The sequence below is a fragment of the Rhodnius prolixus genome, unplaced genomic scaffold (genome assembly GCF_049639745.1).
Source record: "Rhodnius prolixus isolate KJV_2025 unplaced genomic scaffold, Rpr scaffold_7, whole genome shotgun sequence".
In the NCBI taxonomy this organism is placed as follows: Eukaryota; Metazoa; Arthropoda; class Insecta; order Hemiptera; family Reduviidae; genus Rhodnius; species Rhodnius prolixus.
In genome coordinates, this window is record NW_027411582.1 from 23,714,314 (window position 1) to 23,738,225 (window position 23,912).

At 28.5% G+C, this 23,912-nt stretch overlaps 1 protein-coding gene across 2 annotated transcripts in view; it reads right to left on the reverse strand.

The window, feature by feature from the left end:
- LOC141447221 (hydrocephalus-inducing protein-like) overlaps positions 1-23,912 on the reverse strand; it is a 130,529-nt gene that overhangs the window by 45,057 nt on the left and 61,560 nt on the right. For both annotated transcript variants that reach the window (XM_074114529.1, XM_074114530.1), the window contains 11 exons: positions 12,045-12,150; positions 7,424-7,644; positions 6,362-6,462; positions 6,148-6,286; positions 5,953-6,063; positions 5,565-5,840; positions 5,282-5,481; positions 3,717-3,825; positions 3,491-3,627; positions 1,083-1,275; positions 420-598 (listed from right to left, as the gene is read on the reverse strand). In XM_074114529.1, the coding sequence (XP_073970630.1) occupies positions 420-598; positions 1,083-1,275; positions 3,491-3,627; positions 3,717-3,825; positions 5,282-5,481; positions 5,565-5,840; positions 5,953-6,063; positions 6,148-6,286; positions 6,362-6,462; positions 7,424-7,644; positions 12,045-12,150 (1,772 nt within the window). The remainder of the gene's footprint in view (positions 1-419; positions 599-1,082; positions 1,276-3,490; positions 3,628-3,716; positions 3,826-5,281; positions 5,482-5,564; positions 5,841-5,952; positions 6,064-6,147; positions 6,287-6,361; positions 6,463-7,423; positions 7,645-12,044; positions 12,151-23,912) is intronic.

The following is a 23,912-nucleotide window of genomic DNA, read 5'->3' on the forward strand; positions in this document are numbered from 1 at the left end:
TAGTTTATTAGAATAAAAAACGCTCTTTCTCTGTTTCACATAAGCAAATACCACCAAACAACACGATGTATCTTCACGAAAATACATTATTTATAATAGAGATTTGTAGATACTAAAAAGTAATATCTTTTTTTTTATTACTTTTCCCCACTATGGAGGTATTTATAAAATGATTCATTTAGATTTAAAACATTGTTTTTCGCCAAGAAATATTTTTCAATAAAGGTATTGAAATCCAAAAAAAGAATATATCTTTTATTACATACTTTACTTTCTTTTACTATTGGAAGATACAGTTTTTTTTTTAATTGTTTAATAAATAAAGGAATAATTTAGAATTTTTCTTTTTAAGATAATGAAATTTCGTTTTATATTTTATATTTCTATGAGCTATATAAATATGAACATAAAACACTAACATTACACTTCGCTTTTTAGTTTCAGTTCCTCTTTTGGGTTTTTGTTTGACAGAAATTTTGTCACTTTTGGGGGTCTTGGGTTTGTTTTTCTTCTTAGTTGTAACCGTTTTGCCTTTACCTTTAACCAATTTTTTTGCTTGGCTCGCTGGAACTGGTGGTTGACTAATTTTTTTACCACCCTAGAAACACAAATCAATACAATTCTATCATTTTTCTATTCGACCCTAGAAAAATAATTAAATTGCAATGGAAATCATTTTTTCTTCGATATCCTGGTGGTTTTCTCAGTAATGTATGCCGGCCAGTCTGCGTGATCTTTTTTTGCAGATTAACAAGCTATAGGCACTTTTACTATAGTGTTTACAAGAACGTTCAAAGGAAGACAAAATTATTTAAGTTTGTATGGCTATTGAAATATAATTTTGATAACGTTGATACATATTTTTGTTAGTATTTCATTTCTGACTCTTTAACCGAACCCATTCAAGATACCAATTCTCACTGATCAATTTCAGAATACCACTTGAACCATTTTAGGTTAACACAAACATCGATTTTTTTTTTTATAAAGCGAAATCAAATTCCAAAAAGTAACATGAATGCAATACTATCTCTTCCAGGGCAATTCGAAATAAAAACAAAAAAAAACTATTTCTGCCTTACCAAAGCACTTCTGGTTCGTCCTCTGCTAGAATAATCTTCCAATTTTAAAACATATTCTTCAAGTTCAGATTTTGGAATTATAACAAACGTAAAATCAGACTTTCCAGTATTTTCAATGATCACTTCTAACGATTTAAAACCATCAACATCCATAATTCCAAAATTGAGTTCTGGCAATGGATAGATTTTGAAACTGAAAAGAACAAATATAGTTAATAAATTATAAAAATAAATTATAGTTAATAAAGATTTATTATTTTAATTTTTAAATTTAAGGTGCGTCTCCAACTGTCATTGGCGACCGAAGTTGTTTTTTTTTTCCTCTAGAACATTGCCGGTTTTGCGGCCAGAGTTTACTTCGCTACGAACAACTCCGTCCATTGGGCAGTGAGCTTAAAGAAGCTCTAAGGAAGACTAAATCAAATGGCCAGCAGTTGAGTTCAAACCAGGTATCTCTGCGTGGGAATCCAACCAGTAAGCTAACCTCTGAGGTAATTCCTTCCCAATGTAAAGCTCATTTTATTATTAATAATAGAAATAATTCACCTCTAGAATTCTCAAAATTCTTATTGCCATCACTAACCATTACTATAGGAAGATATTTTCAAAAAATCAAAAAAAGACAATATATTTTCCCTATTTTAAAAGTTTTCAATCGAATATTCTTGTAAGCATTAAATAATTAGAGCTTTTTAAACCTACTAAAGAACGAAGTTCTTGACAATTATCCTAAAAGGAAATCTTTTCGCATGAACATTTATTAATTACACTAAATTAAGGGAAAAGATTTTAAAAGAGAATTAATTAACTTTACTGGAACTAATTCTAAAAGATAATTTCTGTAAAGCGATAAATAGTTTTTCTTTAATCTCAAAATTTGAGCTAATTATTTAAATTGTTAATACAATAATGTTAGGACACTGAAATAGACACGAATATAATCCACTGGTACTGTAAAGACAAATTTCTGCTTCTCTGGAAACAGATATACGTAAAACAAAATAATAATCTTTTATTAGGGAAGAGATTAGCTGAGAGGTTAGCATACTGGACTCCCAAGCGAAGGTCCCGGGTTCGAATCCAGCAGCTGACCCTTAGATTTTCTCTTCCTAGGAGCTTCTTACAGCTCACTGTCCGGTGATGGACAGTGTTGTATGTAACGAGAGAACACTGTCCGGAGGCCGGCAGTGCACTGAAAACAGCTCCGGGCGCCAATAACCTTAGATATTGACGCGCCTTAAATAAAAAAAAAAAAATCTTTTATTTAAAACTTTTTTTTTTAAAAAAAATTATACTTATTCGGAAGAAGAAAAACTTTAATAAACGAATTCAAGTAAAAATTCTGAATTTGAAGAAAAAATATAGCAAAACTGCATTTTCAGAAAACTGTGCGTAGGTGTCGAGTCATTCGATACCTAGACAGACATCTTATTAGGTTTTTCACGGACAGCCAGGCTGCAATTAAAGCTCTGGCCACTCCTAGTAAGAACCTAATCTCGGTTAATTCTTGGCCATGCTGCTCTCAATTTGTTAGAAGCTCTGAATACTGTTTCGGTTGTTTGGTCCCCTGGTCATTCCGGTATTCCGGGTAACGAACTTGCTAATGGAACAGCAAAGGAAGGAGCTGCGTTGATAACAATGACTCCTCAGCCCATTATCAGTATCCTATCAGCATCCTATCTACGTTGTAGAACAGAGGTGGGAGCAGTGGATTTTGAAGGAACATCGGAAACGGTGGAGATCCCGAGCTGACTGCCGTTAGTCTAAGGACATTCTTGGCCTGTCAAAAATGGCTATGATTGGTTTTAGCAGGTCCCGGAACCGCCAGTTAGTTCAGGTGTTGAGTGGACATGCGAATTTAGCGTATCATCTTTTCAAATGCTGTCTTATCCAGTCGCCAATCTGCGCCGGCTGTGGTGAGTCCGATGAGACTGTGCGGCATTTTGTAGAAGTGTGTCCAGTTTATTCTAAAACTAGATTTCTCGCCTTCGGGAGGTTAAATGTTTCCCTCCCAGAGTTTGTGGCATCTGGTAATCTTAACGAACTCTCTAGGTTTATTCAGTGCACTAGGCGATTGAGTCGCCATGCTCCCTAGTGTCCTGTTACTACTTTATTGCATTGGCATCTGGCAACCTTTAGCCGGATTTGTTGTTCTAAAGCCCCGGTATCTCTCATGAGATTAGTGGTGGGCGGGGAACAATGGGCATTTGGATTGCCTGCGTTCCTTCCCCTTTCTGGTGGAGCCGCCCGTCTAAAACAATCTAATCTAATCTAGACAGACATCTTCGATATCTTTGTACTTGAAGTTAAATGAAAACTAGTTATGTTAGAAGTCATATTCTTTACACAAACTAGAAACCTACAAGAAGTTATTTTTATAATTAATTATTTTATTAAATATTATTTACCTAGAAAACGTTGTTGACATAGATATTGGTATTGGAAGTGTCGCAATCAAATCATCATCATTTTCTGGATGATACAATTTAATCAAAAGAATAGGAACTTCTTTAATAATTACTTCAACAGGACATTTAACGCTTAGCTTCAAAAAAATAAACATAATTAAACTCTGCTGGGGCAAATAATTTAAAAGAAAATTTTTATTCATTTTCAAAAAGAATCTGTACTCACTTCAAAATTGGTGGTAACAGAATTTGGTGGTAATGTTCCCTCTTCTGAGCTTATTTGAAATATTTCATAAGGATTACATAATAGATCCTTGGGTGCCTCATAGCAGATTCTTAAAATATAAATGACAGTAAATAGAAATTAGTTGAATAATTAGTCAAGGGCACGATATATTAGACTTCTCTTTTTTTTCTGTTGGCTGTACTGTGTGTACGAGGTGTGTTCAAAAAGTAACGGGAATTTTCGTTTTTTGAAAAAAATATTTATTTATTCATCTACATTAATATTGTCGCCTTCAAAGTAGTCCCCTTCGCATACAATACACTTGTGCCAGCGCTTTTTCCAATCCTCGAAACACTTCTGAAACTCGATCTTTGTGATAGCTTTCAGCTCTTTCAGCGATTCGCTTTTAATGTCATCTATGCTTGTAAAACGACGGCCTTTTAATGTTCTCTTTATGTTTGGAAATAGAAAAAAGTCACATGGAGCCATGTCTGGCGAATATGGAGGCTGGGGCATCGTTAAAGTTTTGTTTTTGGCCAAAAATTCACGAACAAGCAATGAAGTGTGAGCAGGTGCATTATCGTGGTGCAAAATCCATGAACTGTTTTGCCACAAATCCGGGCGTTTTTTTTCGGATTGCTTCACGCAAACGGCGTTGAACTTGTAGGTAGTACTCCTTATTGATTGTTTGACCTTGTGGCAAGAATTCATGATGCACTATGCCATTAAAATCGAAGAACACAGTGAGCATAACCTTCACATTCGACCGCACTTGTCGAGCCTTTTTCGGTCTTGGCGATCCAGAATGCCTCCACTGGGACGATTGAGCCTTAGTTTCGACATCATATCCGTAAACCCATGTTTCGTCACCTGTTATAACACGTTTCAGTAGATCCGCATCGTTGTCGACTTCATTGAGTGACTCTTGAGCAACTTCCATTCTCCGCTGTTTTTGTTCGAAATTCAACAATTTTGGAACAAATTTTGCTGCCACACGTTTCATACCCAAAACATCCGAAAAAATTTCATGGCATGAGCCAATTGATATGGCAACATCATCAGCGACTTCTCTGATTGTGATTCGGCGATCGTTCATAACCATTTCTTTCACTTTTTTCACGTTTTCATCGGTTGTTGATGTGCTTGGACGTCCAGGTAGTTCGTCATCTTCAACGTTTTCGCGGCCATCTTGGAAACGCTTATACCACTCGTAAATCCTTGTTTTACTCATAGCAGACTCACCATTTGCCTTTATTAACATTTCACACACTTTATTTCATTTTTTACGCAAAATTTAATACAAATTCTTTGATCCATTTTTTTTAACAAACAAAAATCGCCAAGCTCGAAAAACACGTCTAACCTTAACGGCTGCCACTTAAGAAGTAAACAATGAATATTACTGAAAATTTTATCGTACTTCAGGGGCATGTTTACCAACATAATAAAAAAAAAAAATTTACAATCAGACTCTCCAAACCCGCGAAATTTAAAAATTCCCGTTACTTTTTGAACACACCTCGTACAAGATTTTAATTATCATTATTGCAAAAAAAAAAACTCACTTGTATTTTATTTCTGAAGGGCTATCATTTTGTAGTGAAAATGGAAGGCTATATTCTTTACTAGCTTTAATATTTCCATAATCTAAGTGATCACCAATACTTTCATGTATTAATATGATCACAGAAACATCATATGAATCTAAAATAACACTTATTCGATCTGTTTGTACTGGTGAACCTCGCCAGTATTGGTCAAAAATCTTTAAAAATAAAAGAAAATAATATTGTAAAATTTAAAGCATATTATGTCATTAAAAGAAATAAAAAACTTAGTTGTAGTTACCTCAATTTGAAAAGCTTTTACAACTGACTCTACAACCGTAGCATGATAAGTTAACCATAATAATGATGTTGAATGAGAACCAACTTTTCCCTTTGTTATTGAAGACATTAACTGCGGGTGAAGGCTTGAAATATTGGCTATTTTCCAATTTAATGGTAAAGATGAAATATTTCTAATTGAGATGTATTTCGTTGCTTTTCGAAGAAGCATAAGTTTGTCAAATACGATATCTTTTGGCTCAATCACACAACGTCCTTTTACACCAAGACAAGATACCTAAAGAAAAAGAAAAATAATTCATTCTTATAGCGCCTTAATTCTATCCCAAGTTAAAAATAAGTTTACAAAAAAGAAGTCATAAATGAATATATAAACATTTTTTTGCAACCTTAATAATAAACGTCTCAGGATTATGTTGGACACATATAACAATGTTTTCTGTTTGTAAACCTGGTGATTGTGGATGGGCCCATACAGTTAATTTTTTACTAGAATGAGGCTGAAATTAATGCACCAAAATAAAATATTTAAAATGATTGAGTAAAAAATTGTACCAGCAAAAAATAATATTAATAATAAAAACCTTTATATACAAAAGACTTGGAGCAAATCCAAAATTATCTATTTTCTCTTTTATGATATTTTTTTGGAAAGTAACTGTAACCATAATTGGTACAATTGAAGTATTTCTTAAAGTAAAGGCTGACCCAACTCGAAATGAACTAAAGTAAAAAAAAAAAAAATAATTAAAAACAAATTTGAAACATTAAAAATAATGTATTGAAATCAACACTAACACTTTATCTCTCATTTTTGGTACTAATATAATTCCAAAATGAAAACGTTGCTTCTTTTTTAAAAATGTAGGAAAATTTGACTTAACTTGCTTAGAACAAACCTGAAAAAAAAGAAATTTATAAAGTAATTGTTATTTGAAAAACATCTGGAGTACCTACCAGTAAACAACACATTGTATTATCTGCACCTTTGATTTACATCATTACAGTACATATTATATATGCGGTTAAACTCAATATACATTTAACTATGGAATTTTTGTAAATGACCTACCAAATTCTTGAAAATATTCTAAAGAACATTATTTTTTTATAATTGGGGTAATGTTTTGTTTTTATTTAGAGTGCCCAAAAATTTTTCAAGTAATATACATATTTTAACCATGAAGTTACTTTAGGAATAATTTATTGGATTTTCTTTCATGTTCTACGAAATAAACTATTTTTGTGCATAGAATAGCACTTCATAAATGGTGGATCGTCGAACTGTTTTTTTTTTAAAAACTTGTTGAATTGGTCCGCAAGAAAAAAAAGTAAAGGGTGAGAAAAATGCCTAATATAATTTAATAACTTAAGCACCTTAAGAATATAGTTTTTGGGGCAAAAATTAAAAAAAATGAATAGTTGGGCTGCATCCAAGAAGTGTAGTAATAAAAATGTACAATAGATTTAAGTCTTTGATCCTAGCGACTCTAAACGTGAGTACTTCTTTCAACATAACTTATATCAATAACGATATCAGAAGTTGCTTGAAAGCTGATACACTTAAACTCTTTTTACAGATTATTTTGAGCATGGAGGTTCACATACAGCTTGGTTGAAATCTAATTAAAAAAGACCATTCAGATTTCAAAGTAATTTGTACTTCTATTGGATATTTAATATAACCTGGTAAAAAATGAATTCGGAACTACAGCAAACTAAGCCTATTTGTTAAACAAGAACCAGTATATCTCCAAACTCAATTATTAAATAAAAATAAATGTTTCACAACAGTTGAACTCACCTAATTTAAACTCTATAAATAATTAAAAATGACAAAAAAACAAGATTTTTACTAACCGATGGGAAAATTATTTCTGGTTTAAAATTAATACTTGGAATATCAGCTCTTCCTGAACAATGTAGGCTATATGCAGATTTTGGCCAACCGTCAACTTCAAATACAATTATTCGTTCTACTAAATCACATGTTACTGGAAGATAAGTTATTGTCCAATACACTGATTCACCAGGTGCCAATAACATTCTTGTTAACTTAGGAGCTGTTTCGTATATATTATCTTCAGAGAACAAAATAAAAAACGTTATATTGTATTTTTATTGATAGAAAAATCAATGTAAAGAAAAGTTCATGTTTCATTAACAATAATATAAGGTTAATTAGATTCTTATTAAAACTGTCCGGTAGGACAGTTGTATAAGGGTTGATCGTCAAAAACTGCACGAAAAAGTGTAACGTTGAAAAACACCCAACTTTGACAATTTTTTTTCTCTTTTTCTATAAAAGATAAAATTCCCAAATTTTCTTTAAATTATAGGACAAACCCTCCTTTATAACTGAAATTTTTTTGCAACAACCCAGATCTAATAGGTTTCGAGAAAAAAGTTGCCGAAAATGAGCAAAAACGGCTTTTTCAGAAATTGTTGTTGTTCTTCTTCTTGTTGTTGTTACCTTTTTTGTAAACCGCGTACCGCCTAAACGCGTGAACCGATTTTCATGAATGAGGTGTCATTCGATTCGGAATTTTTTGTAGATGTGCCTTTTGGGGGTCTCGACGCTGTACATCGAATGGGAGAGGAGTTAGCCCCCTTTATGTAATAAGGCCCCCTCCAAAATTATTATTTCTAATAATTTCTCTGTAAATCTTGGCCCGATTTTGATAAAATTTGGTACGATGATAGGGTTAGGGCTTCCCTATGTACCATTAAAGCGACGATCTGCTCTTACACTTGTTAAGAGGAAGTATAACAATCTTTCAAATTATCGAGACGTGAACCGATTTTCTTGAATAAAGTGTCATTCGAATCAAAATTTTGTACAGATTTGTACTTTAAAAGTCTCGACGCCATGCCTCATAAGGAGGGGAGTTTGCCCTACCCAAATAAGGCCCTTTCTAAAACTATTATTACCAATATTTCTATAAAGCTTAGTCCGATTTTGATAAAATTTAGCACGAAGAAGTGATTAAAGCTCCTCTACGTGGCTGTGAAGTGCCATCATGCTCTTACGCCTACCAACAGGAAGTACTGCAATCGTTAAAATTATCAATGAGTGAACCGATTTACATCAATGAATTGTCGTTCGATTCAAAATCTTTGCCTTTTAGGGAGAAGTACAGTAATCGCAGTTTATTTTTCTTGCTCCTCTTAAAAGGAAGTACTGAAATCGCAGTTTAATTTTGCTATTTACGTACAAATACCTTCCTATTTTATTCAAAACGCTTTCTCAAAAAAATTGTTATTGAAGATGGTTTGGGGACCGCAATTATAATCATTCTTTAAAAAGATCTCTCCAGTAGTTACGGTTCCGACTTAACGCCTTATCAGGTTATAATGATAGAATTGCTTATACCAAATTTTAAAAAAAATCTGTAAAGCAGATATGTAACTTTGCAAAATAGACAAAAAGAAAAATCTATCCAAAAGGTACAAAAATCTCCTTAACAAAAACTTACAGTTTAAAAAGTTAAGTATAAGGGTTGATTAAACGCCAAAAGGTACACAAATCAGCAAGTACCCATCATTTCATTTATACTTCATTGATATGATTTAAGTAATTTTACTGCATTAACTTTTCCTTCACATTTTTAGAATTTATTAGATGTCACAGACCCTTATGCTGGCCAGTTCATTCATAATATTTTTTTGTTATAATTATGATAAAATGAGTTCTGAATTATTCTGAGTAGTCACATATACATGCATGTTAAAGTAGAAAAAGACCAAGTCAGAGTCAGCCACTGTTTAAATTTGAATCACGAAGGATTTAAAACAATATTTCAGTCTTGAATTCGTCTTACCGAAATATTCGTGAGCACAAATAACACACAGTTAATAACAAGTAGATTATTCAACAATAATTATTCATTTCTCAATTGTAATTTAATTTAGTCCCCCTAATTTTACTTATAGTAAAATACTGGAATAATTAGCTGTCCTAAAAATATGCATATCTTATTTATTTTATATTACATATATACAACATTGTGGGAAGAACATCTAGATTGAGAATGTAATTGAAGAAAACTATATTATTTGCGATAAAGCCCAGATAATTATTACCTATTATTATAAACGTTTCACTACTTCATAAAATAACAATTACTTTAATCGAAGAATGAACTTAAACCGACGATTTTTATTTAAAAATAAAAATAAATAAAATGAAATCATTGATGTATGTTGGTGTAAGCATTTTTTTAAAAAAAGTTTTTGAAATCTTTAGCCTATTTTTTTTTTCTTTTTAACCTGTAATTAATAGTTTGATTATTATAGATAAATAGATATTACAATCTACAGTCTAGAACAAATATTTTGTAGATGAAAATGGCCAGCATAAGGGTCTGTGACATCTAATAAATTCTAAAAATGTGAAGGAAAAGTTAATGCAGTAAAATTACTTAAATCATATCAATGAAGTATAAATGAAATGATGGGTACTTGCTGATTTGTGTACCTTTTGGCGTTTAATCAACCCTTATACTTAACTTTTTAAACTGTAAGTTTTTGTTAAGGAGATATCAACATTAGATTAACAGGAATGATTAGGGTGAGAGATGTACAAATATATTTAAAATCAAAGCTGTCTTTTAATGATCACGTACTATCTTCTTCAAATAAAGCGTTAAAAATCTTAGGGTTCATTTGAAAAAATAATCTATTGTTTTATAATAAAAATGCATTAATTATTATATTATATTCTTGTCAAATCTGTATTGAAGTGTGGCATTTTAAAATGAGCTCCGTATAATAATAATAATAATTTAACAATTGAAAAAGTATTAAATACTTTTTGAACTTGGTTGCTCTCAAAACAAAAACACTGGTTTATCATAAGTTTTTAAATTGTAAAATAATATCTTGATTGTCGAAAATTAATTCAAATTTTTAATCCTTAAGTTTGTTTTTTTTGGCATTGGCTTTAGCCATACAGCCAGCATCGTCTAGGTGCTTATCACTCACTCACCATTCTTACTTATAAATACATTCGCTTCACACATTCATCCCTCTACTTATATACAACTATTTACATGAACCTTACAACTAATGGATGGTGGATCAGTACTCTATATTCCTGCCAACCTTATAGCTTAACCGAAATTAAAATCACGTAATCCTTCTCTAATCATTTTCTTCCATTCATTCTATAACTTTTAAATACATTCATATTTCATTACTAGCTCTGCTATAGACTTAAGCAAATATATGTTGGTGGAGAATATTGTGTCTTCGTAGCGAAATGGTGCATCTAAATACCTGTATAAGTCGTCAAACATTCGTTTCCTTTCTACCACATAACGTGGACATATCATTATTACATGTTTGAAATCCTCCTCCTCATTGCAATCTACGCAAAGAGGAGAGGACCTCTTGTTGATCCTTAAGTTTCTGTACGTATTAGGGAAACCATATTTTAAACACTTTTACTTTTCATGTTCCCAGCATTATGGATTATAAAGGCAACAATTTATTTTTTATACAATTTTATTATAGAAATTACTGTTTTCAATCCATTATACAACTCGTTAGATAATTTATAATAATTTGTGTAATGATATTGATTATTTGTATATTCAAGATTTACCTTCAAAAGAAAAGTATTAAAATATTCGCCGAGATTCTAATGAGTAAAAAATAAATTAATCCAGTTTTTAAAAACCAAAATCTGTATTTAATTAATATATTTATGTATAAGTAAAGGCATAAGATCTTAAACGGCTTTTCGAACTTAATAGCACAATAATAGTGTTTTGAATTTAATTTGGTACTTCATAAGATATGATCTCTTTATTTTTTAATGTTTACTATTATATATTTATATATATTATATATTATATACATATATATCTGTTATATAATATCTGTTTTCATTTTGTAGCCGTATTTAGCATGTTTTCATGTATAGGAGCAGATGTTTGCGCTTAAAAATTAAATTTAAAAAAAAATTCTTGGCATAGCATCAATAAAGTTCTCTGTTTGATTTAATCACAGTATACAGATATACAGGGTGTATACGAAGGAGTGGTCGAAACTTCGGGAGATGATTCTGGGCATCAAAAAATTCTATATACGATAAACTATGGCTCGATTCCGCTCCGTTTTATAGGTATTTTTAATTTTATGTTTTTACAAGGTATTACTACTTTTTAGCAAACACTTGCCTCAAAACAGCGTTAGCATTATGAAAGGAATTCACCTACCATAAGAATATAATTGATCAATAATTGATAAATAAGTTCTCGGCTAATTCATTAGCTCTTCACAACCTCTTAATTCCAAAAGTTGATTGTGTAGTTCAAGAAAATCCATGTTGCATTCACACATTTAGCATATTTTTCTAATTAACTAAAGAAAAAACCACAGATCTAAACTCGTTAAACGAAAAATCCTTTCTTTCGAACTTGGTACCTAACACTCATTTAAACTCAAATTCATTACTATACCGGCTTTACATTCTTACCTCGCATTAATTCGTCATGATCAACAATTTGGATATTCGAATCTTCTTGTTCATATGGATAATCTCTTTTTTCACGCAAACTTATTGCATTCCAAGCTTCTTGTAACTGAAACATTGATATTAAAAAATTTATAAATATAAAAAAAAGATTTGTAATTAAAAATATTTTTTTTTTTTTTAAATTTGTTTATTTATTTTGCAACTGTAATAGATGCAACAAGCAAAAAAGATGAGGGTAAGAAAATGGCGCTAATACACGTGCACGCATATATATGCACTTACATACACGTGCTTGCATGTGCTCCAAGAGGCGTAACTGGAGTGAACGCCGACCATCCAGTGATGGAAGCCGTTAGTTCGCCAGATTGGCAAGCTTACACAGCAACCATCCTAGGAGATCGGCGATATATGTTGAGATAATCGCGTGGCCACCGCCGCTTTAGTCTGTGCTGTGGATTTGAAGGAAGTGTTGTAGTGGACATGTTGTGGGGTCAGAGGGTTCTAATGATTATGAGTAGATTTGAGTGGAGTTTTGTGTAACGAGATTGGGCTATTTCAGTTTTATATTATTTTGGAATATTTAGATCAGAGTGTAAAGTATGATTAAAGACGTAGAAGGGAGCGTTAACTATTGTTCTTAGAATATACCATATAATTGTGTAAAATTTAGTAAAATTCTGACAAGTAGGAAACGAGATATTTCGAGTTAAATTATGTTTCCGTTTGAAGCAGTGAAATCTTTAACTTCAAATATCTCGAAAACTACCCGATAGATTTTGTTTATATTTTACCTGTATATGAAGACTACTTTAGTATATAATTGTGTAAAATTTAATAAAAATCTGTCGAGTAGGAAACGATATATTTTGAGTTAAAGTTTGTTCCCGTTTGAAACAGTGAAATGTTTAACTTCAAATATCTCGAAAACTACTCGATAGATTTTGTTTATATTTTACCTGTATTTGAAGACTACTTTAGTATATAATTGTGTAAAATTTAGTAAAAATCTGTCGAGTAGGAAACGAGTTATTTTCAGTTAAAGTTTGTTTCCGTTTAAAACAGTGAAATATTTAACTTCTAATATATCGAAAACTACTCAATAGATTTTGTTTATATTTTACCTGTATTTGAAGACTACTTTAGTATATAATTGTGTAAAATTTAGTAAAAATCTGTCGAGTAGGAAACGAGATATTTTGAGTTAAAGTTTGTTTCCGTTTGAAACAGTGAAATCATTAACTTCAAATATCTCGAAAACTACTCGATAGATTTTGTTTATATTTTACCTGTATATGAAGACTACTTTAATATATAATTGGGTAAAATTTTGTAAAAATCTGTTGAGTAGTAAACGAGATATTTTGAGTTAAAGTTTGTTTCCGTTTGAAACAGTGAAATCATTAACTTCAAATATCTCGAAAACTACTCGATAGATTTTGTTTATATTTTACCTGTATATGAAGACTACTTTAATATATAATTGGGTAAAATTTTGTAAAAATCTGTTGAGTAGGAAACGAGATATTTTGAGTCAAAGTTTGTTTCCGTTTGAAACAGTGAAATCATTAACTTCAAATATCTCGAAAACTACTCGATAGATTTTGTTTATATTTTACCTGTATATGAAGACTACTTTAATATATAATTGGGTAAAATTTTGTAAAAATCTGTTGAGTAGGAAACGAGATATTTTGAGTTAAAGTTTGTTTCCGTTTGAAACAGTGAAATCATTAACTTCAAATATCTCGAAAACTACTCGATAGATTTTGTTTATATTTTACCTGTATTTGAAGACTACTTTAGTATATAATTGTGTAAAATTTAGTAAAAATCTGTCGAGTAGGAAACGAGATATTTTGAGTTAAAGTTTGTTTCCGTTTGAAACAGTGAAATCATTAACTTCAAATATCTCGAAAACTACTCGATAGATTTTGTTTATATTTTACCTGTATATGAAGACTACTTTAATATATAATTGGGTAAAATTTTGTAAAAATCTGTTGAGTAGTAAACGAGATATTTTGAGTTAAAGTTTGTTTCCGTTTGAAACAGTGAAATCATTAACTTCAAATATCTCGAAAACTACTCGATAGATTTTGTTTATATTTTACCTGTATATGAAGACTACTTTAATATATAATTGGGTAAAATTTTGTAAAAATCTGTTGAGTAGTAAACGAGATATTTTGAGTTAAAGTTTGTTTCCGTTTGAAACAGTGAAATCATTAACTTCAAATATCTCGAAAACTACTCGATAGATTTTGTTTATATTTTACCTGTATATGAAGACTACTTTAATATATAATTGGGTAAAATTTTGTAAAAATCTGTTGAGTAGTAAACGAGATATTATGAGTCAAAGTTTGTTTCCGTTTAAAACAGTGAAATATTTAACTTCAAATATCTCGAAAACTACTCAATAGATTTTGTTTATATTTTACCTGTATATGAAGACTACTTTAGTTTATAATTGTGTAAAACTTAGTAAAAATCTTTACAGTAGGAAACGAGATATTTTGAGTCAAAATTTGTTTACGTTTAAAACAATGAAATGTTTAACTTCAAATATCTCGTTTACTACTCGACAGATTTTTACTAAATTTTACACAATTATATACTAAAGTAGTCTTCATATACAGGTAAAATATAAACAAAATTTATTGGGTAGTTTTTGATATATTAGAAGTTAAAGATTTCACTGTTTCAAATGGAAACAAATTTTGACTCAAAATATCTCGTTTCATACTCGACAGATTTTTACTAAATTTTACACAATTATATACTAAAGTAGTCTTCATATACAGGGAAAATATAAACAAAATCTATTAAGTAGTTTTTGATATATTAGAAGTTAAAGATTTCACTGTTTCAAATGGAAACAAATTTTGACTCAAAATATCTCGTTTCATACTCGACAGATTTTTACTAAATTTTACACAATTATATACTAAAGTAGTCTTCATATACAGGGAAAATATAAACAAAATCTATTAAGTAGTTTTCGATATATTAGAAGTTAAAGATTACACTGTTTCAAACGGAAATAAAGTTTGACTTAAAATATCTCGTTTGCTACTCGACAGATTTTTACTAAATTTTACACAATTATATACTAAAGTAGTCTTCATATACAGGGAAAATATAAACAAAATCTATTGAGTAGTTTTCGGTATATTAGAAGTTAAAGATTACACTGTTTCAAACGGAAATAAACTTTGACTCAAAATATCTCGTTTCCTACTCGACAGATTTTTACTAAATTTTACACAATTATATACTAAAGTAGTCTTCATATACAGGGAAAATATAAACAAAATCTATTGAGTAGTTCTCGGTATATTAGAAGTTAAAGATTACACTGTTTCAAACGGAAATAAACTTTGACTCAAAATATCACGTTTCCTACTCGACAGATTTTTACTAAATTTTACACAATTATATACTAAAGTAGTCTTCATATACAGGTAAAATATAAACAAAATCTATCGAGTAGTTTTCGAGATATTTGAAGTTGAAGATTTTACTATTTTAAACGTAAACAAAGTTTGACTCAAAATATCTCGTTTCCTACTCGACAGATTTTTACTAAATTTTACACAATTATATACTAAAGTAGTCTTCATATACAGGTAAAATATAAACAAAATCTATTGAGTAGTTTTTGATATATTAGAAGTTAAAGATTTCACTGTTTCAAACGGAAACAAATTTTGACTCAAAATATCTCGTTTCCTACTCGACAGATTTTTACTAAATTTTACACAATTATATACTAAAGTAGTCTTCATATACAGGGAAAATATAAACAAAATCTATTGAGTAGTTCTCGGTATATTAGAAGTTAAAGATTACACTGTTTCAAACGGAAATAAACTTTGACTCAAAATATCACGTTTCCTACTCGACAGATTTTTACTAAATTTTACACAATTATATACTAAAGTAATCTTCATATACAGGTAAAATATAAACAAAATCTATTGAGTAGTTTTCGATATATTAGAAGTTAAAGATTTCACTGTTTCAAATGGAAACAAATTTTGACTCAAAATATCTCGTTTCATACTCGACAGATTTTTACTAAATTTTACACAATTATATACTAAAGTAGTCTTCATATACAGGGAAAATATAAACAAAATCTATTGAGTAGTTTTCGAGATATTTGAAGTGAAAGATTTCACTATTTTAAACGTAAACAAACTTTAAGATAGATTTTGTTTATATTTTACCTGTATATGAAGACTACTTTAGTGTATAATTGTGTAAAATGTTATAAAAATCTGTCGAGTAGGAAACGAGTTATTTTGAGTTAAAGTTTGTTTCCGTTTGAAACAGTTAAATAGTTAACTTCAAATATCTCGAAAACTAGTCGATAGATTTTATTTACATTATACCTGTATATGAAGACTTCTTTAGTATATAATTGTGTAAAATTTAGTAAAAATCTGTCGAGTAGGAAACGAGATATTATGAGTCAAAGTTTGTTTCCGTTTAAAACAGTGAAATATTTAACTTCAAATATCTCGAAAACTACTCAATAGATTTTGTTTATATTTTACCTGTATATGAAGACTACTTTAGTATATAAATGTGTAAAATGTTATAAAAATCTGTCGAGTAGGAAACGAGTTATTTTGAGTTAAAGTTTGCTTCCGTTTGAAACAGTTAAATATTTAACTTCAAATATCTCGAAAACTAGGCGATAGATTTTATTTATATTTTACCTGTATATGAAGAGTACTTTATTATATAATTGTGTAAAATTTAGTAAAAATCTGTCGAGTAGGAAACGAGATATTTGGAGTTAAAGATTTAACTGTTTCAAACGGAAACAAACTTTAACTCAAAATATCTCGTTTCCTACTCGACAGATTTTTATTACATTTTACACAATTATATACTAAAGTAGTCTTCATATACAGGTAAAATATAAACAAAATCTATTGAGTAGTTTTCGATATATTAGAAGTTAAAGATTTCACTGTTTCAAACGGCAACAAATTTTGACTCAAAATATCTCGTTTCCTACTCGACAGATTTTTACTAAATTTTACACAATTATATACTAAAGTAGTCTTCATATACAGGGAAAATATAAACAAAAGCTATTGAGTAGTTTTCGATATATTAGAAGTTAAATATTACACTGTTTTAAACGGAAATAAATTTTGACTCAAAATATCTCGTTTCCTACTCGACAGATTTTTACTAAATTTTACACAATTATATACTAAAGTAGTCTTCATATACAGGGAAAATATAAACAAAATCTATTGAGTAGTTTTTGATATATTAGAAGTTAAAGATTTCACTGTTTCAAACGGAAACAAATTTTGACTCAAAATATCTCGTTTCCTTTCTCGACAGATTTTTACTAAATTTTACACAATTATATACTAAAGTAATCTTCATATACAGGTAAAATATAAACAAAATCTATTGAGTAGTTTTCGATATATTAGAAGTTAAAGATTTCACTGTTTCAAATGGAAACAAATTTTGACTCAAAATATCTCGTTTCATACTCGACAGATTTTTACTAAATTTTACACAATTATATACTAAAGTAGTCTTCATATACAGGTAAAATATAAACAAAATCTATCGAGTAGTTTTCGAGATATTTGAAGTTGAAGATTTTACTATTTTAAACGTAAACAAAGTTTGACTCAAAATATCTCGTTTCCTACTCGACAGATTTTTACTAAATTTTACACAATTATATACTAAAGTAGTCTTCATATACAGGTAAAATATAAACAAAATCTATTGAGTAGTTTTTGATATATTAGAAGTTAAAGATTTCACTGTTTCAAACGGAAACAAATTTTGACTCAAAATATCTCGTTTCCTACTCGACAGATTTTTACTAAATTTTACACAATTATATACTAAAGTAGTCTTCATATACAGGGAAAATATAAACAAAATCTATTGAGTAGTTCTCGGTATATTAGAAGTTAAAGATTACACTGTTTCAAACGGAAATAAACTTTGACTCAAAATATCACGTTTCCTACTCGACAGATTTTTACTAAATTTTACACAATTATATACTAAAGTAATCTTCATATACAGGTAAAATATAAACAAAATCTATTGAGTAGTTTTCGATATATTAGAAGTTAAAGATTTCACTGTTTCAAATGGAAACAAATTTTGACTCAAAATATCTCGTTTCATACTCGACAGATTTTTACTAAATTTTACACAATTATATACTAAAGTAGTCTTCATATACAGGGAAAATATAAACAAAATCTATTGAGTAGTTTTCGAGATATTTGAAGTGAAAGATTTCACTATTTTAAACGTAAACAAACTTTAAGATAGATTTTGTTTATATTTTACCTGTATATGAAGACTACTTTAGTGTATAATTGTGTAAAATGTTATAAAAATCTGTCGAGTAGGAAACGAGTTATTTTGAGTTAAAGTTTGTTTCCGTTTGAAACAGTTAAATAGTTAACTTCAAATATCTCGAAAACTAGTCGATAGATTTTATTTACATTATACCTGTATATGAAGACTTCTTTAGTATATAATTGTGTAAAATTTAGTAAAAATCTGTCGAGTAGGAAACGAGATATTATGAGTCAAAGTTTGTTTCCGTTTAAAACAGTGAAATATTTAACTTCAAATATCTCGAAAACTACTCAATAGATTTTGTTTATATTTTACCTGTATATGAAGACTACTTTAGTATATAAATGTGTAAAATGTTATAAAAATCTGTCGAGTAGGAAACGAGTTATTTTGAGTTAAAGTTTGCTTCCGTTTGAAACAGTTAAATATTTAACTTCAAATATCTCGAAAACTAGGCGATAGATTTTATTTATATTTTACCTGTATATGAAGAGTACTTTATTATATAATTGTGTAAAATTTAGTAAAAATCTGTCGAGTAGGAAACGAGATATTTGGAGTTAAAGATTTAACTGTTTCAAACGGAAACAAACTTTAACTCAAAATATCTCGTTTCCTACTCGACAGATTTTTATTACATTTTACACAATTATATACTAAAGTAGTCTTCATATACAGGTAAAATATAAACAAAATCTATTGAGTAGTTTTCGATATATTAGAAGTTAAAGATTTCACTGTTTCAAACGGCAACAAATTTTGACTCAAAATATCTCGTTTCCTACTCGACAGATTTTTACTAAATTTTACACAATTATATACTAAAGTAGTCTTCATATACAGGGAAAATATAAACAAAAGCTATTGAGTAGTTTTCGATATATTAGAAGTTAAATATTACACTGTTTTAAACGGAAATAAATTTTGACTCAAAATATCTCGTTTCCTACTCGACAGATTTTTACTAAATTTTACACAATTATATACTAAAGTAGTCTTCATATACAGGGAAAATATAAACAAAATCTATTGAGTAGTTTTTGATATATTAGAAGTTAAAGATTTCACTGTTTCAAACGGAAACAAATTTTGACTCAAAATATCTCGTTTCCTTTCTCGACAGATTTTTACTAAATTTTACACAATTATATACTAAAGTAATCTTCATATACAGGTAAAATATAAACAAAATCTATTGAGTAGTTTTCGATATATTAGAAGTTAAAGATTTCACTGTTTCAAATGGAAACAAATTTTGACTCAAAATATCTCGTTTCATACTCGACAGATTTTTACTAAATTTTACACAATTATATACTAAAGTAGTCTTCATATACAGGGAAAATATAAACAAAATCTATTAAGTAGTTTTCGATATATTAGAAGTTAAAGATTACACTGTTTCAAACGGAAATAAAGTTTGACTTAAAATATCTCGTTTGCTACTCGACAGATTTTTACTAAATTTTACACAATTATATACTAAAGTAATCTTCATATACAGGTAAAATATAAACAAAATCTATTGAGTAGTTTTCGATATATTAGAAGTTAATGATTTCACTGTTTCAAATGGAAACAAATTTTGACTCAAAATATCTCGTTTCCTTTCTCGACAGATTTTTACTAAATTTTACACAATTATATACTAAAGTAATCTTCATATACAGGTAAAATATAAACAAAATCTATTGAGTAGTTTTCGATATATTAGAAGTTAAAGATTTCACTGTTTCAAATGGAAACAAATTTTGACTCAAAATATCTCGTTTCATACTCGACAGATTTTTACTAAATTTTACACAATTATATACTAAAGTAGTCTTCATATACAGGGAAAATATAAACAAAATCTATTAAGTAGTTTTCGATATATTAGAAGTTAAAGATTACACTGTTTCAAACGGAAATAAAGTTTGACTAAAAATATCTCGTTTGCTACTCGACAGATTTTTACTAAATTTTACACAATTATATACTAAAGTAGTCTTCATATACAGGTAAAATATAAACAAAATCTATTGGGTAGTTTTCGATATATTAGAAGTTAAAGATTACACTGTTTCAAACGGAAATAAACTTTGACTCAAAATATCTCGTTTCCTACTCGACAAATTTTTACTAAATTTTACACAATTATATATTAAAGTAGTCTTCATATACAGGTAAAATATAAACAAAATCTATTGAGTAGTTTTAGTGATTTTTGAAGTTAAATATTTAATTGTTTCAAACGGTAACAAACTTTAACTCAAAATATCTCGTTTCCTACTCGACAGATTTTTATTACATTTTACACAACTATATACTAAAGTAGTCTTCATATACAGGTAAAATATAAACAAAATCTATCGAGTAGTTTTCGAGATATTTGAAGTGAAAGATTTCACTATTTTAAACGTAAACAAACTTTAAGATAGATTTTGTTTATATTTTACCTGTATATGAAGACTACTTTAGTGTATAATTGTGTAAAATGTTATAAAAATTTGTCGAGTAGGAAACGAGTTATTTTGAGTTAAAGTTTCTTTCCGTTTGAAACAGTTAAATAGTTAACTTCAAATATCTCGAAAACTAGTCGATAGATTTTATTTACATTATACCTGTATATGAAGACTTCTTTAGTATATAATTGTGTAAAATTTAGTAAAAATCTGTCGAGTAGGAAACGAGATATTTTGAGTCAAAGTTTGTTTCCGTTTAAAACAGTGAAATATTTAACTTCAAATATCTCGAAAACTACTCAATAGATTTTGTTTATATTTTACCTGTATTTGAAGACTACTTTAGTATATAATTGTGTAAAATTTAGTAAAAATCTGTCGAGTAGGAAACGAGTTATTTTGAGTTAAAGTTTGTTTCCGTTTAAAACAGTGAAATATTTAACTTCAAATATCTCGAAAACTACTCGATAGATTTTGTTTATATTTTACCTGTATATGAAGACTACTTTAATATATAATTGGGTAAAATTTTGTAAAAATCTGTTGAGTAGTAAACGAGATATTTTGAGTTAAAGTTTGTTTCCGTTTGAAACAGTGAAATCATTAACTTCAAATATCTCGAAAACTACTCGATAGATTTTGTTTATATTTTACCTGTATATGAAGACTACTTTAATATATAATTGGGTAAAATTTTGTAAAAATCTGTTGAGTAGTAAACGAGATATTATGAGTCAAAGTTTGTTTCCGTTTAAAACAGTGAAATATTTAACTTCAAATATCTCGAAAACTACTCAATAGATTTTGTTTATATTTTACCTGTATATGAAGACTACTTTAGTTTATAATTGTGTAAAACTTAGTAAAAATCTTTACAGTAGGAAACGAGATATTTTGAGTCAAAATTTGTTTACGTTTAAAACAATGAAATGTTTAACTTCAAATATCTCGTTTACTACTCGACAGATTTTTACTAAATTTTACACAATTATATACTAAAGTAGTCTTCATATACAGGTAAAATATAAACAAAATTTATTGGGTAGTTTTTGATATATTAGAAGTTAAAGATTTCACTGTTTCAAATGGAAACAAATTTTGACTCAAAATATCTCGTTTCCTACTCGACAGATTTTTACTAAATTTTACACAATTATATACTAAAGTAGTCTTCATATACAGGTAAAATATAAACAAAATTTATTGGGTAGTTTTTGATATATTAGAAGTTAAAGATTACACTGTTTCAAACGGAAATACAAGTTTGACTTAAAATATCTCGTTTGCTATTCGACAGATTTTTACTAAATTTTACACAATTATATACTAAAGTAGTCTTCATATACAGGTAAAATATAAACAAAATCTATTGGGTAGTTTTCGATATATTAGAAGTTAAAGATTTCACTGTTTCAAATGGAAACAAATTTTGACTCAAAATATCTCGTTTCCTACTCGACAGATTTTTACTAAATTTTACACAATTATATACTAAAGTAGTCTTCATATACAGGTAAAATATAAACAAAATTTATTGGGTAGTTTTTGATATATTAGAAGTTAAAGATTTCACTGTTTCAAATGGAAACAAATTTTGACTCAAAATATCTCGTTTCATACTCGACAGATTTTTACTAAATTTTACACAATTATATACTAAAGTAGTCTTCATATACAGGGAAAATATAAACAAAATCTATTAAGTAGTTTTCGATATATTAGAAGTTAAAGATTACACTGTTTCAAACGGAAATAAAGTTTGACTTAAAATATCTCGTTTGCTACTAGACAGATTTTTACTAAATTTTACACAATTATATACTAAAGTAGTCTTCATATACAGGTAAAATATAAACAAAATCTATTGGGTAGTTTTCGATATATTAGAAGTTAAAGATTTCACTGTTTCAAACGGAAACTAATTTTGACTCAAAATATCTTGTTTTCTACTCGACAGATTTTTACTAAATTTTACACAATTATATACTAAAGTAGTCTTCATATACAGGTAAAATATAAACAAAATTTATTGGGTAGTTTTCGATATATTAGAAGTTAAAGATTTCACAAATATACTTAAATTAAACTTTTTAAAACAGTGAAATATTTAACTTCTAATATATCGAAAACTACTCGATAGATTTTGTTTATATTTTACCTGTATATGAAGACTACTTTAGTTTATAATTGTGTAAAACTTAGTAAAAATCTTTACAGTAGGAAACGAGATATTTTGAGTCAAAATTTGTTTACGTTTAAAACAATGAAATGTTTAACTTCAAATATCTCGTTTACTACTCGACAGATTTTTACTAAATTTTACACAATTATATACTAAAGTAATCTTCATATACAGGTAAAATATAAACAAAATCTATTGAGTAGTTTTCGATATATTAGAAGTTAAAGATTTCACTGTTTCAAACGGAAATAAAGTTTGACTAAAAATATCTCGTTTGCTACTCGACAGATTTTTACTAAATTTTACACAATTATATACTAAAGTAGTCTTCATATACAGGTAAAATATAAACAAAATTTATTGGGTAGTTTTTGATATATTAGAAGTTAAAGATTTCACTGTTTCAAATGGAAACAAATTTTGACTCAAAATATCTCGTTTCATACTCGACAGATTTTTACTAAATTTTACACAATTATATACTAAAGTAGTCTTCATATACAGGGAAAATATAAACAAAATCTATTAAGTAGTTTTCGATATATTAGAAGTTAAAGATTACACTGTTTCCAACGGAAATAAAGTTTGACTTAAAATATCTCGTTTGCTACTCGATAGATTTTTACTAAATTTTACACAATTATATACTAAAGTAGTCTTCATATACAGGTAAAATATAAACAAAATCTATTGGGTAGTTTTCGATATATTAGAAGTTAAAGATTTCACTGTTTCAAATGGAAACAAATTTTGACTCAAAATATATCGTTTCCTACTCGACAGATTTTTACTAAATTTTACACAATTATATACTAAAGTAGTCTTCATATACAGAGAAAATATAAACAAAATCTATTATACTTAAAAGATTTC